Source organism: Lissotriton helveticus, chromosome 8 (assembly GCF_964261635.1).
Source record: "Lissotriton helveticus chromosome 8, aLisHel1.1, whole genome shotgun sequence".
NCBI lineage: Eukaryota > Metazoa > Chordata > Amphibia > Caudata > Salamandridae > Lissotriton > Lissotriton helveticus.
In genome coordinates, this window is record NC_136069.1 from 389,490,428 (window position 1) to 389,508,492 (window position 18,065).

At 40.1% G+C, this 18,065-nt stretch overlaps 1 protein-coding gene and 1 long non-coding RNA gene across 2 annotated transcripts in view; one reads left to right on the plus strand and one right to left on the minus strand.

Moving 5' to 3' along the window:
• LOC144771653 (uncharacterized) overlaps positions 1-18,065 on the plus strand; it is a 945,479-nt gene that overhangs the window by 533,792 nt on the left and 393,622 nt on the right. Inside the window, exon 7 of the mRNA XM_078656010.1 lies at positions 15,825-15,866. Coding sequence (XP_078512136.1) covers positions 15,825-15,866 — 42 coding nt within the window. The remainder of the gene's footprint in view (positions 1-15,824; positions 15,867-18,065) is intronic.
• LOC144771654 (uncharacterized) overlaps positions 1-18,065 on the minus strand; it is a 212,080-nt gene that overhangs the window by 125,171 nt on the left and 68,844 nt on the right. The gene's annotated exons all lie outside the window — the stretch shown is intronic.

The following is an 18,065-nucleotide window of genomic DNA, read 5'->3' on the forward strand; positions in this document are numbered from 1 at the left end:
TTTACGGGGGGTGCCTGGGTTGGAACAGTTGTTTATCCAGATGTTGAAGGTTCTGATTGACCGCTCGAGGTCGTTGGTGGCTTCGGGAGGTGAGGCATTGAGGGATCTGGTCCAAAGATCTTCAGTTATTTTGCTCCAGCTCCTGTAAGAAGATTTGGGCGGGCAGTGGATATGGTGGAGGTGATTGTGATGTGGAAGTGGACAGACCAGGTGATTTCGGTGGCATGACTGTACCTGATTCCATTGCTGGATATGGGGTCGAAAGTATCTCCAGTGATGTGCGTTAGGTCCATGACCAGTTGGGAGAGCACTAGTATTTCCATGCTCTCGAGTAGATTGGTTGTGTTGGTGTCATTGAGGTACTCCAAGTGAAAGTTGAGGTCACTGAGGAAGAGGAAGTCTTGAGTTGATGGCCAGCGGGAATATGAAGTTGGCGATGGTTGAGCAGAAGGCAGGGCGTGGTCCGAGAGGTCTGTAGGCGAGGGTGCCTCTGACCATTGTTTTGCTGTTGGTGTTGATGTGAAAATGTAGGTTTTGATAGGCGTGGTGGGGTCAGCATTGGCTGTGCAGTTGAGGGACTCTTGGTGATTGATAGCTATTCCACCACCATGCTCGTTGGAGCAGTAGCGTTGACTTAACTTTTATGGGTTAGGTTTGGCAGTGGCAATCTCGGGGGCTGATGCCTGGTTCAGACAAGTTTTGATGAGGAAGACAATGTCGGGCATGAGGTAGGTGAATATGTCCCAGGTCTTGCCAGCATTGTTGTGGAGTGATCAGGTGCTGAGCAGCAAGTATTGGAGTTGACCTGTTGCAGTGGCGATGGGCGGGGTTTCCGGAGTGAAGGGCTTTGTGTTGCAGTGGATGTGGCAGTGACAGTAGGAAGAAGGTCCTGCTGTTAATCGTGGGGCAGGGCAGTTGTAATTGTTGTTGCATCGTACAGGCTAGATGACTGAAGGTTTTGTGCTGTTGTTCCTCTGGATGAGTGGGGGTCTGGGGTCCGGGCACTGGGTTGGGTCCAGGCATGGACCAGCGCAGACGGGTTTGCCTTTGGCACGCTGGTGGCATGTCAGTTGCACGGTCACACTGTGGCTTCAATTAAGTAGGTTTCCTAGGATGGGGGCGGGGCACAGGGCAGGGTCATTGGGAAGGAGGGAAGCGGACAGGAGAGAGAGTTCGAGAGAGCAGCTGTGAGGGAAAAAACAGGAAAAGTAGTTAAACTGGAAGAGGAGTGATCACGGAATAGAGGGGAGAAAAAAGCGTGTGTTCAAGGGGGACTAATGATTAAGGAGTAAAAAATGCAATTAGAATGAGGAACAAATGAGAGTAGAAGAGAAAAATGGTTGGGGAGAAAACGAGATTAGGATGAGAGAAAGTCAAGGGGACCTGTAGAAAAATGGGTTTTATGAGTCAGGAGACCTGTGGAGAAAAGTGTGTTATGAGGAGCAAAAGAGCTTGGGAGCCTGAAATGCAGAGGCAGAATGGTTAAGAACCCATGGGGAGATCTGAGGACCTGCCTCGAGGGGTGAGCAGCAGAAGAGAGCTGGCCCAGGGACCTGCTCAATGGAGTTGCACTGGAACCTTTATTAAGTAGGTGTCCTGGGAGGGGGGTGTGGTGCTGGGCTGGGTCAGTGCGAGGTAGAAAGCATATGGGAGTGGGAAGAGAAGAGGGCAGCTGTGAGGAAAAAAGTGGGAAAAGCAGTTAGCCTGGAAGAAAAGTAATTGAGGAATAGAGGGGGGAAGAGAGTGTTTAAGGGTGAAAAAACTATTAAGGAGTAAAAAATGCAATTACAAGGAATAACAAATGAGATGGGAAGAGAAAAATGATTGAAGAGGAAAATGCACTTAGAATGAGTAGAAACAAAATTAGAGAAGAAAAACAATAAGGGGAACAATGCAATTAGGCAGAGTGAAAGTTAAATTAGAGGATAAAAATGATTAGAGGGAAAAATGCAATTAGAAGGAGTGAATACAAAATTAGTGGAGAAAAATGTTTAAGGGAGAAAAATGTGCTCAGGAGGAGTGAAAACAAAATTAGAGAAGAAAAACGATTAGGGGTAAAAATGCAATTAGGAGGAGTGAGAGTCAAGAGGACCTGTGGAAAAAATGTGTTTATGAATCAGGGGACCTGTGGAGAAAAGTGTGCTATGAGGAAGAACAGAGCTTTGGGGCCCGAAACGCAGATACACAATGGTTAAGAGCCTAGGGGGAGATCTGAGGACCTGTTTGGACGGGCAAGCAGCAGAGGAGAGCTGGCCTGGGGACCTGCGATCTATCCATTAATCGAATCAACTATCCATTATCATATTCACACATTCACGATCCACCTAACCACAAATACAAACAAGCCACCCAATAAAGAAACACTTCAACTAATAACAAAGCCTGACATATTACTTTTGAAATCGCTTGTTATATTAAATTGCTCTCCATAACATATTTCAGGCCTGTATTGCAGCATGTGTTGCAGATTTTAAATGCCATTTCTACCTGTCAAAATAGACATTTTGCATGGCTAAACCTTCCTTTTTAATACATATGTCACCCCTAAGGTAGTCCCTAAACAGTCCACATGGCAGAGTACAGGGCATTTAAAAGGTTGGACATGTACATTTATGTTTTACATGTCTTGCTAATGAAAACCTCTAAATGTGTTTTTCACCACTGTAAGACCTACCTCTCCATTAGATAACATGTGGTTTACCTTATTACATTTAACAATTGCTAACATTTGATTATGAGCAGGTGGGAATGTTTCTGTTTCGATCAAATTCATTTTAATTTAAAACCCTCTTTTATGGTAAAATCAGATTTTAAGTCACAATTCTGAAAAGGCAATTGTTCGAAAGTTGGCATTTTCTTGTCCTAAATATTTGGTGCACACTGCATGTATGCTAGGTTGCAATACTAGATGCAGTTGAAAGTTGGCCTTTGTGTATTCCTTACAGACAATATCACAAACAAGGCTGAAGTGTGGGCAGGACTGGTCCTCCTGACAGGATGGGTGGGGGTGAAGCTATCACCTACCACACTTGCACTTCAAAGGAGCTGCCTTAACACACTGATATAGGATTTTACACTAGCCTTTTGTTGTCTCAGGCATCTTGTAGTCTAGACAGGGAAAGGAATGAAATTCCTGAACCAGATGTGGAGGAAGTCTAGAACTTTCTCTCACTGCAAAGCTGGCACCAGGTATACATATTGGACACGCAGACCAACTCTTCAGTACCCTTTTGGAGATGTGGAAACTACAGAAGAAGGACTTCCCTGTTGCTAAAGGGCAGCCCTGCTGTCTGAGAAAGAAGACTGGACCTGCTCCTTTCATCCCAGGCTACCTGAGTGAGTCCAAGGGTCCAATGGCTGCCTATTGTTTTGAGCTACAGGGACACAACAGGCTCCTGATCTGCAGCGTTTTCAGAACTGATACAGCGTGACACATCTCAACGCCAGTCCCATCAGCGTCACCTCCAGACCGGTGGCTTCATCCGTGCTGACGCGGCGGACCACACCTCCACGCCGCCAACGAATCGCAGCTCCAGATTGGCAGCTTCACCAGCACAGATCCAGCACAACATATATCAATGCAAATTTATGCGATGCAGATCCAGACTGATGGCTTCATTGATCTGACATAGCGTGACACAACTCAACCCTAGCCTTGCAGCTCCTGGTTGATGGGTTGGATAGCATCAAACTAGCACAACGCATCTCGAACAAGGACCATGCATTACAGCTCCTGGTTGATGGCTCCTCGACGCAACATGGCGCAGGCTAATGAGGACTTCTCAACTTGATTTCAAAGACACAAGTTACTATCTCAGAGGGCCAATCCTTGTCCCAAGCCAGGCCTATGCTTCATCGCTGTTGGCCTGACTTGTAACTTTGTTCCACTCCAGAGCAACTAGACAACCATTTTTACTGACTGGATTTTTGTCATTTTGGCATCAAATTATTCCTATGTATTAAATTTTATTTTTCTAAATAGGTGTTCCATTTTTATTGGGTTATGTTTTCACTTCCAGAGCCTTTGAGGGTCACAAATGTTTCTGTGGATTGTATTCCCCGGCAAAAAAATATACTTGGCAAATTGCAATATGGTTCCCATGGCTGGAGCAACCTTCTTGTTGTCAATTAACCTCTTCCATGATATCAAAAATGTCAGTTACAGTTGAGTGCAGTTCTTTGAATTATACCTTTTAGCTAAAGTATTTACATGTGGTGGTGGCTCAGCTTCTCAATCCGCTGTGAGTTTAAAAAGGTGAATCATTGGGTCTGTGTTCAAAAGCACTAAGTGAAAATGTAGTTAATCTATATTAATTCCGTAATGATAAATGATATGTATATTTATTTCAGAAAGGTTTTGTTTTATTTGTAGTTGTACCATTTTTGAGGTCAGTTTGATTGCAGTCCATCATGTGCTTTCAAAGTGTAGAAAATATGGGGTGTCCCACGTTTACAGGTCGGCAGGACCTGTTATCCAATAGGACAATTCCGCGTATGTGGGGATCAAGGAAGGTCTAGTATGGATTTGGCAGCAATCTACCTCTGGTATTTAGGATACTATCTGGACACAAGCTATCTCAAGCTGTTTAGGTAACAAATCAAAAACATAGAACACTTTTGTATATATCTATATATAGGGTGACACTCATGTACACTAATGCCAACACACAGTGAATTCAATTCTGGTAGAAAAAAGTACAAATTTATTTTCATAATACACGTTAAAGCATGTCATAATATTAAAAACAATAAAAAAAGGCAAGCATAATGTTATACACATAAAACATATAAAAGCATTTTTGGGTACATAACATCAAGAATCGAAGATTCAAGTCGACGCAGCGTTTCGGTTTCTTTTGTGAGACACCTTCTTCAGGACCGATTCTAAAAAGTTATATTAAAAAACATACAATTACCCACTGTTTATTGGTTTTGTACTTTTTACACAATTAAAAAACTCTTTCTTTGTTGTTATTCTATGACAGAAGGTCACCCTGAGATTGTCCATTTGCACAATTTAGATCAATTTTGATCAAAGACATTCTCCTATCTCAGTTTACAGACAGTTATTTAAGGGTCAATAAAGCTTGAAGCATTGTCCATCTCTAAGGGCTGCCATACTAAATAGTGTTCCAGATTATTGGTCCAAATCCACACTAGTGACCCTCCCACCACCTCACTTGCAGAGGACAGTCTGTTTTGACTATTTTTCAGAATTAATGATCAATAATTGGGACTCGTATATACAATGTCCTAAACAATCATTTGTGTTAATATAAGATTGTTTTTTAAGGAGGAATGCATTAGTTCGAATGGGCCAATTAGGACTCCTTACCTTAGGACTCATGATTTTTCAGTTATCATCCACTTATTTCAATATCAGTGGGGAGATTTTGTTTCCGTATCAGATGAGGAAGTTTTTGCCCCAGTCTTCTATGATCTGATGGCGTTTAGTCAATATGATTCTGGAGTAGGTTGCCTATTGGGTACAAATGATAAGTTTCATTCTTAATTGTCCCTCATGAATCCTCATTAGGTCAATAGGAAAAGGACGGTGATTCACTCTACCTTTTTTCTTTGGATAAAAGGCCTTCCACACTGTGCGAGGGAGCCACCGTTATGTTCTTAGATGTAGAGTTTCTTTAACAAATAAATTGTTTTGGTAGATAAATCAAATGTTTTTATGGAGGTTTTATTCCACAGGAAATCGCATTATTATTGATATTTCTACAAACTAGAACTCACCAATTTATATGGTTGCAAACCGCTGTAGTAGGCTGCACATTTCTCGGGAAGTGCCCAGGTCGTTTTGAGGTTTGTCTTTACGTACCGGTTTTTCTCAATTCACCGTGCACTATAAATAAATTTTAAATTTTAACAAGTGTATGTTGAATCTCTTGTTAATTGGACATTGACTACTCTATTCTTGAATGTTCTAATCAATTAGGTTCTAAAATATAGTAGTACTTTAGAGTTACTGATTTATATAATTATCTAAGGTATTTAGTAACAAAAAGGTGTATTTTGATAATAATTAAACTGATAAGGCATCCTTTTCTATACACTTTTAGACACAGAAGACCATTGTGAATTGGTAATGGTTTTACTGGTTTGTAGTAACAGTTCTATCACATGGTCAATCATTCTAAACTGTACTATGTTTACACTCTTTTCTATCCTCCCTATAGGGGCCCAAGCCATTCTAAGTGCACCATACCGTTCTAAGTTGATCCGGCCTCCCTGCTCCTCGTCACAGCGTCTCCCGTTCTCCGCTTCGTGATCGAACGCGTTATGTGTCCATTTTCATTAGGGCTACCTTTTTATTAGGACGGTATTAATTGGTCGTTCCCTTTCGGGGCCACTGATAGGTTGAATGTTATCCTATCACAGTTTGGTTGTCTAGGCAACGTAACGCATGTTTTCCTTCTACTCGGATGTTCTCCCGCGTTATTCCGTGCATTCTCTCTTTACTCATTGGTTAAAAATTAGCCAATGAGATTGTCGTTGCTCCGGTTACCAAACGCGATGTTTAATTCGCGTGTGGTTCTCCTTTGTGTCGGTGCGTTATCTGATTAGTACGCTGATGTTAACTAGGGAAATACTGTCTGTCTATATGTTATTACCTCATATCTCATCAGTAGTATTATCGTTATAGTAAATTTCCTGAGATGGCAGTATGGGGGAGTAATGTTATTATAAATACTGTCATAGCGTAATTATTACGCGTGCCCCCTCCCGTTTACAGCAAGGAATCGGCATGTTGTTTTTCTTGCTGAGAATGCACTACTCTATTCAGTATTATTGTGCAGGTTAAATGGAAGGAAGTTTATGTGGAATAAAATCGGTCTTTGAACGTGGTTTCTGTGGGGAGATGACTACGGATATTAGAGATATACTGCGGATTGTCCAGATAATGATTGGAATATAAGTCATGGAATAAGTCTGTGTATATATACTGTTTATTAGAGTAACATATATACATTTAGGCTTTTGAACTACTGGAGGGATTATTTTAGTAGGAGCTGGGTGGATATTAGTTAGTGCACGATCTGTTCCCAGTCTTCTCTGCTGTTTAAGCCACATCTTACACTATTAAATCTTGACATAAAAAATTGTTCTCTCTTTTTTCTCTTGGCATTTGTATTACCTCCTCTGCTGTTTAGGGTTACAGTTTCCAGCCCACACCATTTCAAATCTTCTACTTTGTGGTTTGCTGACTGCCAATGCTCAGTAAGGAGAGCGCCCTTTTTCTTATTCCTGATGGCTGATCTATGTTCATTAAGGCGCACTCGTATTTCTCTCGAAGTTTCGCCCACGTAACATAGTTCACAGGGACACTGAATTAAATATATCAGATTTTTTGTTCGACAATTTATGAGATTTGTAATCTGAACCTTTGTACTTTTTGTAATTATTGGATTCCCTTTAATGATATTCGTACAATTAACACAACCCTGACATGGAAAAGTCCCGCAGGGCAAAGGTGCATTATTTATACAGGGTTGGACTTGTAGTTTGTGTTCTCTGTAAGTATGCACCAGTTTGTTTCTAATTGTGATGTTTCTTCGAAAAGAAAACATTGGTTTGGGGAGTCTTTCTTGTGCTTTGGTTGTGATTAAATGCCAGTTCCTGTTTACTATGTTTTTAATTTTGTTGCTGACTTGGCTAAAGTTCGTTACAAAAATTAATGGTTGTGCTTGAGGAGTGGACGTTGGTTTTTCTTCAAATATAGTTTCCCGATTGAAATATTTTGCTCTTTTATAAGCTTGCCGAATTAAGCGTCTGGGATATCCTCTCTCTAGGAATTTTTTCTTTAGGACATCTGAATGTTTCTCATAATCTCTCATGGTAGTACAGTTTCTTTTTAACCTTAGGAACTGACCAAACGGGATGTTGTTTTTTTGGCAGGTAGGGTGATTACTATCAAAATGTAGCATTGTATTTCTGTGCGATGTGAATTTCAAATTTGTGTCCCCTAAATTGACCCATTCCAAAAATTCTGTTAACATAACTGCTTCACCTGTCCAAATAAAGAAAATGTCGTCTATATACCTAGACCACTCACTGATGTTTTCAAAGAAGGGTGCATTAGGGTTGAAAATGTGCTTCTCTTCGAATTTGGAGACATACAGGCAGGCCAGGCTCGGAGCACAGGTAGCCCCCATGCTCGTACCCTTGACCTGCCTGTAGAGGTCACTCCCAAAAAGAAATATGTTATTCTTCAAGACCATCGTGATACAGTCTATTATGAATGATTGGTGTGCTGTTAGATCTTGTCCTTCGTTGGATAGCATATCAGTTATCATCATGATGGTATTACCTTGTGGGATATTTGTATAGAGTGCCTCTATGTCTAAAGTCACTAAGATTTGGGTATTGGGGTCGAAATTGAGGCACTCTATCTTTTTGATCATTGATGTAGTATCTTTGATGTAGCCATTTTGTTTGACCACCAATGGTTGTAAAAACACATCGGCATATTTGCTGAGTGGTTCGGTCAATGACCCTATGCTCGACACAATAGGTCTCATGGGAGGGTTTTCTATGTTTTTATGAACCTTTGGAAGGCCATACAGTGCGGGAATGACTGGGTTTGTGTTCAATAAGAACGCATACTCCTCCTCACAGATAATTTCATCCTCTTTAGCATATCTCAAAAGACTCTGGATGTTGTCTTGTAGAGTATTCCACTCATTTTTGTTGGTTTTGTGGTAGTGGTCCGGTTTCTCTAACAAGAGATTAATCCTATTTTCATAATCTGAGGTGGACATTATTACAATGCTACCGCCCTTGTCGGCAGGTTTGATTGTGAGATCCTCTCTTTGTTCTAGTGTTTTTAAAGCGTCAGATTCTATTTTACTTAAGTTGTAATTAATCCAGTTTTTTTGATTTAGAAGAGAGTCTATGCTCTTGTCAACTACTCTTTCAAAGGTCTCAATATCTTTGTTAACCATACTAAGGGCGGGGGTCCAAGCTGATTTGTTTTTTAACCCCGATTTATTGTCACTGGGGTGCTTTTCCTTCCCTTCGAAGTAGATGTTAAGCCTGATTTTCCTGAAAAAACTCTGTAGATCTCTTTCTAGTGAGTATCTATCTATAGGGGTGCATATTGCATAACCTAATCCTTTTTCTAAGAGGGATGTTTGTGATGCAGTTAGTGTATGTGTTGAGAGGTTAATGATAGCTGCTTTCTCTTGTTTGTTTAGTCCCAGGTTTTCTGGCTTCTTGTCCTGGGACTTTGAAGCAACTGTGGCTGTGTGTTGTAATTCCCCCGTCCCCTTCCTCTCCCTCTCGACTGTCCGAAGTTCTGATGTCTTTGTTCTAAAAAAGCCAAACCCTCCCTGTTTGGGCCTGAAGGAAGATCTCTTTCATTCGCATTTCTTTTGTCACTAGTCTGTTCTCCCTCTGACTCTGATTTGAGATGTCTTTTCTGAGTTTGTTACTTTTTTTATTTGCTAAATAATCGCTGTACCCTGCTACATCATTTTGTATTTCACGTAGTTTAGATTTTGCATCGTCTAAAGCTGTGTTTTCACTGAGCTTTAATTCTAAGTCTTCGATTTCTTTCCGTTCGAAAATCAAAACTTCCTGCGCTGTCTCGATAATTAGCAGCATCCAATCTCTACTACAACGGTTTGCCACCAACGTCCAATTCTCTATGAATTTTCTATTTGTTATGAAGATACCAGGCTCGTTGGTGACTTGTAGCCCTTTGGGAATAATACCATTTTTACAGTACTCCACCAAGAAGTCTGCATGTAACTCTGCTCTTACCACTTTCTTTTTTAGGTTCCATAGTATCCGCCATTGTTCTTCATCACTTTTATCTAGTCTGACTGCTGTGGGGTTTTTTGATGACTTATGGATAAGGTTATTGAATTGATCTTCCGTAAAGCTATATGTTTTAATTCCTTCCATTTTCTGGTTAAGGTTTAGTTTTGGTTCAATGTAATCTCCCAAAACGAAGTCCTATAAATTGGACAAAAGTAATAAAATTAATAAAATTACCGAGTTTGTGAGGCCCCCCTCAAAAACTTTTTTCTCACAAACTCGGCTTGTCAGCTGGGGAGGTAATTTTATTAATTTTATAGAGAATTGGACGTTGGTGGCAAACCGTTGTAGTAGAGATTGGATGCTGCTAATTATCGAGACAGCGCAGGAAGTTTTGATTTTCGAACGGAAAGAAATCGAAGACTTAGAATTAAAGCTCAGTGAAAACACAGCTTTAGACGATGCAAAATCTAAACTACGTGAAATACAAAATGATGTAGCAGGGTACAGCGATTATTTAGCAAATAAAAAAAGTAACAAACTCAGAAAAGACATCTCAAATTATAACCCCGAGTATGTCTACCCATACCTACAAAAAGATTTCTATGACCGTCCGAGGGAACAATACCAACAACGCAAACCATGGCAACATCAGCCTCGTAATTTCCCCAAAAAACAGGTGCGTTTTTTTGATACATCATATACCAGTACAGAGTCAGAGGGAGAACAGACTAGTGACAAAAGAAATGCGAATGAAAGAGATCTTCCTTCAGGCCCAAACAGGGAGGGTTTGGCTTTTTTAGAACAAAGACATCAGAACTTCGGACAGTCGAGAGGGAGAGGAAGGGGACGGGGGAATTACAACACACAGCCACAGTTCCTTCAACGTCCCAGGACAAGAAGCCAGAAAACCTGGGACTAAACAAACAAGAGAAAGCAGCTATCATTAACCTCTCAACACATACACTAACTGCATCACAAACATCCCTCTTAGAAAAAGGATTAGGTTATGCAATATGCACCCCTATAGATAGATACTCACTAGAAAGAGATCTACAGAGTTTTTTCAGGAAAATCAGGCTTAACATCTACTTCGAAGGGAAGGAAAAGCACCCCAGTGACAATAAATCGGGGTTAAAAAACAAATCAGCTTGGACCCCCGCCCTTAGTATGGTTAACAAAGATATTGAGACCTTTGAAAGAGTAGTTGACAAGAGCATAGACTCTCTTCTAAATCAAAAAAACTGGATTAATTACAACTTAAGTAAAATAGAATCTGAAGCTTTAAAAACACTAGAACAAAGAGAGGATCTCACAATCAAACCTGCCGACAAGGGCGGTAGCATTGTAATAATGTCCACCTCAGATTATGAAAATAGGATTAATCTCTTGTTAGAGAAACCGGACCACTACCACAAAACCAACAAAAATGAGTGGAATACTCTACAAGACAACATCCAGAGTCTTTTGAGATATGCTAAAGAGGATGAAATTATCTGTGAGGAGGAGTATGCGTTCTTATTGAACACAAACCCAGTCATTCCCGCACTTTATGGCCTTCCAAAGGTTCATAAAAACATAGAAAACCCTCCCATGAGACCTATTGTGTCGAGCATAGGGTCATTGACCGAACCACTCAGCAAATATGCTGATGTGTTTTTACAACCATTGGTGGTCAAACAAAATGGCTACATCAAAGATACTACATCAATGATCAAAAAGATAGAGTGCCTCAATTTCGACCCCAATACCCAAATCTTAGTGACTTTAGACATAGAGGCACTCTATACAAATATCCCACAAGATAATACCATCATGATGATAACTGATATGCTATCCAACGAAGGACAAGATCTAACAGCACACCAATCATTCATAGTAGACTGTATCACGATGGTCTTGAAGAATAACATATTTCTTTTTGGGAGTGACCTCTACAGGCAGGTCAAGGGTACGAGCATGGGGGCTACCTGTGCTCCGAGCCTGGCCTGCCTGTATGTCTCCAAATTCGAAGGGAAGCACATTTTCAACCCTAATGCACCCTTCTTTGAAAACATCAGTGAGTGGTCTAGGTATATAGACGACATTTTCTTTATTTGGACAGGTGAAGCAGTTATGTTAACAGAATTTTTGGAATGGCTCAATTTAGGGGATACAAATTTGAAATTCACATCGCACCAAAACCGTGAACAATGTGAATTTCTGGACATTATTATTAAACACACAGATGGAAGACTCAATGTAGAACTGTTTACAAAAACCACGGACAGAAATACAATGCTACATTTTGATAGTAATCACCCTACCTGCCAAAAAAACAACATCCCGTTTGGTCAGTTCCTAAGGTTAAAAAGAAACTGTACTACCATGAGAGATTATGAGAAACATTCAGATGTCCTAAAGAAAAAATTCCTAGAGAGAGGATATCCCAGACGCTTAATTCGGCAAGCTTATAAAAGAGCAAAATATTTCAATCGGGAAACTATATTTGAAGAAAAACCAACGTCCACTCCTTAAGCACAACCATTAATTTTTGTAACGAACTTTAGCCAAGTCAGCAACAAAATTAAAAACATAGTAAACAGGAACTGGCATTTAATCACAACCAAAGCACAAGAAAGACTCCCCAAACCAATGTTTTCTTTTCGAAGAAACATCACAATTAGAAACAAACTGGTGCATACTTACAGAGAACACAAACTACAAGTCCAACCCTGTATAAATAATGCACCTTTGCCCTGCGGGACTTTTCCATGTCAGGGTTGTGTTAATTGTACGAATATCATTAAAGGGAATCCAATAATTACAAAAAGTACAAAGGTTCAGATTACAAATTTCATAAATTGTCGAACAAAAAATCTGATATATTTAATTCAGTGTCCCTGTGAACTATGTTACGTGGGCGAAACTTCGAGAGAAATACGAGTGCGCCTTAATGAACATAGATCAGCCATCAGGAATAAGAAAAAGGGCGCTCCCCTTACTGAGCATTGGCAGTCAGCAAACCACAAAGTAGAAGATTTGAAATGGTGTGGGATGGAAACTGTAACCCTAAACAGCAGAGGAGGTAATACAAATGCCAAGAGAAAAAAGAGAGAACAATTTTTTATGTCAAGATTTAATAGTGTAAGATGTGGCTTAAACAGCAGAGAAGACTGGGAACAGATCGTGCACTAACTAATATCCACCCAGCTCCTACTAAAATAATCCCTCCAGTAGTTCAAAAGCCTAAATGTATATATGTTACTCTAATAAACAGTATATATACACAGACTTATTCCATGACTTATATTCCAATCATTATCTGGACAATCCGCAGTATATCTCTAATATCCGTAGTCATCTCCCCACAGAAACCACGTTCAAAGACCGATTTTATTCCACATAAACTTCCTTCCATTTAACCTGCACAATAATACTGAATAGAGTAGTGCATTCTCAGCAAGAAAAACAACATGCCGATTCCTTGCTGTAAACGGGAGGGGGCACGCGTAATAATTACGCTATGACAGTATTTATAATAACATTACTCCCCCATACTGCCATCTCAGGAAATTTACTATAACGATAATACTACTGATGAGATATGAGGTAATAACATATAGACAGACAGTATTTCCCTAGTTAACATCAGCGTACTAATCAGATAACGCACCGACACAAAGGAGAACCACACGCAAATTAAACATCGCGTTTGGTAACCGGAGCCACGACAATCTCATTGGCTAATTTTTAACCAATGAGTAAAGAGAGAATGCACGGAATAACGCGGGAGAACATCCGAGTAGAAGGAAAACATGCTTTATGTTGCCTAGACAACCAAACTGTGATAGGATAACATTCAACCTATCAGTGGCCCCGAAAGGGAACGACCAATTAATACCGTCCTAATAAAAAGGTAGCCCTAATGAAAATGGACACATAACGCGTTCGATCACGAAGCGGAGAACGGGAGACGCTGTGACGAGGAGCAGGGAGGCCGGATCAACTTAGAACGGTATGGTGCACTTAGAATGGCTTGGGCCCCTATAGGGAGGATAGAAAAGAGTGTAAACATAGTACAGTTTAGAATGATTGACCATGTGATAGAACTGTTACTACAAACCAGTAAAACCATTACCAATTCACAATGGTCTTCTGTGTCTAAAAGTGTATAGAAAAGGATGCCGTATCAGTTTAATTATTATCAAAATACACCTTTTTGTTACTAAATACCTTAGATAATTATATAAATCAGTAACTCTAAAGTACTACTATATTTTAGAACCTAATTGATTAGAACATTCAAGAATAGAGTAGTCAATGTCCAATTAACAAGAGATTCAACATACACTTGTTAAAATTTAAAATTTATTTATAGTGCACGGTGAATTGAGAAAAACCGGTACGTAAAGACAAACCTCAAAACGACCTGGGCACTTCCCGAGAAATGTGCAGCCTACTACAGCGGTTTGCAACCATATAAATTGGTGAGTTCTAGTTTGTAGAAATATCAATAATAATGCGATTTCCTGTGGAATAAAACCTCCATAAAAACATTTGATTTATCTACCAAAACAATTTATTTGTTAAAGAAACTCTACATCTAAGAACATAACGGTGGCTCCCTCGCACAGTGTGGAAGGCCTTTTATCCAAAGAAAAAAGGTAGAGTGAATCACCGTCCTTTTCCTATTGACCTAATGAGGATTCATGAGGGACAATTAAGAATGAAACTTATCATTTGTACCCAATAGGCAACCTACTCCAGAATCATATTGACTAAACGCCATCAGATCATAGAAGACTGGGGCAAAAACTTCCTCATCTGATACGGAAACAAAATCTCCCCACTGATATTGAAATAAGTGGATGATAACTGAAAAATCATGAGTCCTAAGGTAAGGAGTCCTAATTGGCCCATTCGAACTAATGCATTCCTCCTTAAAAAACAATCTTATATTAACACAAATGATTGTTTAGGACATTGTATATACGAGTCCCAATTATTGATCATTAATTCTGAAAAACAGTCAAAACAGACTGTCCTCTGCAAGTGAGGTGGTGGGAGGGTCACTAGTGTGGATTTGGACCAATAATCTGGAACACTATTTAGTATGGCAGCCCTTAGAGATGGACAATGCTTCAAGTTTTATTGACCCTTAAATAACTGTCTGTAAACTGAGATAGGAGAATGTCTTTGATCAAAATTGATCTAAATTGTGCAAATGGACAATCTCAGGGTGACCTTTTGTCATAGAATAACAACAAAGAAAGAGTTTTTTAATTGTGTAAAAAGTACAAAACCAATAAACAGTGGGTAATTGTATGTTTTTTAATATAACTTTTTAGAATCGGTCCTGAAGAAGGTGTCTCACAAAAGAAACCGAAACGCTGCGTCGACTTGAATCTTCGATTCTTGATGTTATGTACCCAAAAATGCTTTTATATGTTTTATGTGTATAACATTATGCTTGCCTTTTTTTATTGTTTTTAATATTATGACATGCTTTAACGTGTATTATGAAAATAGATTTGTACTTTTTTCTACCAGAATTGAATTCACTGTGTGTTGGCATTAGTGTACATGAGTGTCACCCTATATATAGATATATACAAAAGTGTTCTATGTTTTTGATTTGTTACCTAAACAGCTTGAGATAGCTTGTGTCCAGATAGTATCCTAAATACCAGAGGTAGATTGCTGCCAAATCCATACTAGACCTTCCTTGATCCCCACATACGCGGAATTGTCCTATTAGATAACAGGTCCTGCCGACCTGTAAACGTGGGACACCCCATATTTTCTACACTTATTCCCCCTAGTCCCTTACAACTACTTGAAGGGGGCCTCCTCAAAAACTTTTTTCATCATGTGTTTTCCCCACCTTATACCAGTTAGATTGATATCATTGACATTAAGCTATAAAAGCTGTGTTCATCAAGGCAAGAGTTGTGTTATATTGGTTTGCAGTGTAAAGTGATCTCCTCTTTCATGCTGCCAAGTGAGGATGTTGCAAATTTGAGATTTCCTCATTAATAATTACTTTTTCCCTTTACTTTTTATTTATACAGATCTACCAAGATCAAGTAGACATGGATGAGCTAAGAGGAGAGGTGAGTCCATATGCATTGCTTCATGCTGAAAGAAGACAAGTAAGAGCTGCTGAAATACCCGAGAGAGCTAACCCATCCACAACCCACCTTTACAAGCTCAGAAAAGAATGCAGGAATTACAAAAGACACATCCTCGAAGAGAAAGTCACCTTTCTTCCTGAATTCCCTAGACAAAGCAAAAAAATGGCTCAAGGAACTTTTTAACATCACCAGGCAACAAACCACTAAACCTACCAAAGAAACATACCCGGCCTCAAACCTATAGTGTGACAACTTGGCCAAATTCTTCTGGACTGTCACCCATAGACTCACTCCAGTAACTCTTCTAACACCATGGAGGCAAACCCATTCCTAGATCCTTCCTTGAGCCTACAAAAGGGAGGCGCTTTCCCCAGTAACTACTAGTATCAATCAATACTCAAGGTCCTCCTCTTCACCCAAGAGTTGGAAGGCTTGAAAACCACTCACAGAGGAGGACATCTCCGTGGTGATTGCCAAATTCAAGCCCTCCTCCCAGTACGCAGACCCTTTTCCTGCTTCCCTTGCAAAAAGTCTCAACCTCAACTAACCCCTCTATGGACCAGGATCATAAGCATCTCCCTGAAAAAAGGCTGATGCCCGACTGCCTTAAACAAGGCCAAGTTTAAAAATAAACCGACGCAGACCCGAACAATCCCAATCATTTCAGGCCCATCACCAACCTTTCCTCCCTAGCAAAAATACTCCATTGTTCTCGACCAATTCAGCCAACACTTGGACTCCAATAGCCTACTTGATTCACACCAGTCAGGTTTCAGGAAGAGATGCAGCCCTGAACCAGCTATACTGAATATAACAGATGACATTTATAAATCCGTAGACACGAATAGATGCTGCCTGCTTGTACTCCTAGACCTATAAGTGGTTTTCAACATAGTGGACCATAAGTTACTTTTGGAAGCCCTGCAACAATGAATCGGAGCAGATGACACTATTCTGTAATGGTTTGCCTCATTTACAACTAATACAAATTAACAACTCAATGACATTTCACACATCACCCGAGGTGCCCCACAAGGCTCATTCCTCTGTCACACACTCTTCAATATTCATATGGAGCCCCTCACCATAATTCTGGGACAAGCAAGATGGCACCCAGCTCTACCTAGAAATATTCTCTCTGAACAATAATCCCTGACTTAACTCTACACTCTTAAAAGTAGAAAACTGTCAACCGCACGACTGACTCAAACTGAACCAAGAAAAACTTACATTTTTGTCTTCTCTAACCATGGCTACTCATTGCAGGTTTAAGAATGGATAACAAATCTAGACTCCCTGATGTGCAACTTTATTCTAGCTGACTATGCCAAATCTCTGAGGATCACTCTGGACTCAAGACTAAACATGAGCTCACAGTTAAGGTCCACTGCAAAGGGAAACTTTTATTGCTTAAAGCAAAATCAAGCCCTTCTTACCTCCAAATAACCCCAAAACTGCAACACAACCACTAGTTCTGTCCAAACAAGACAATGGAAATGCCACACTAACAGGAGCAGCCAAAGCCCACATTGCCTAATGAGAGCCACCCTAAATGCAGCTTTAAGATTGGTCACAGGGGCAAAGAAACACAATCACATCTCCCATACACTGCAAAACCTGAAGTGCTTTCAAATCAAAGCACATTGCTGCTTCAAAACTTCCTGTCTCACGTACAAAGCCCTGCATACTGGTAAACCAGATTACCTCACAGCCAAACACACTAAAGCGGGACAATCAAGAAACCTAAGAAACTCCACACACACCTTTTTATCCTCCCTAAAAGACATAAACATAAAGCCCTTGTTCGCTATTTCTCAAGCAACACCCACAAAATCTGGAACTCTCTCCCATTACAAATCAGAACTAACGTCTCCTTCACAAGCTTCAAGAGACAACTAAAATCATTTCTCCTCAATCAGCACCTCTAAAAAAAGCTTTTTAATTGCACCATGAATTCCCCACCTAGTTACATATACCCCTCCCACAAAATCCACACAATTAATTGATGCTTAACTCCGCAATCTTGGTACTTTATTACTGAATGAGAATTACTAAACTTCCGAAACTGAACTCTTATTGCACTGGAATTGACTGATAACTGTCTAGAATCTGTGCTGTTATTGTCTGATATCTGTCATTTATGTTGCTGTAAAGCACTCTGATACCTGGGTTGTGCCA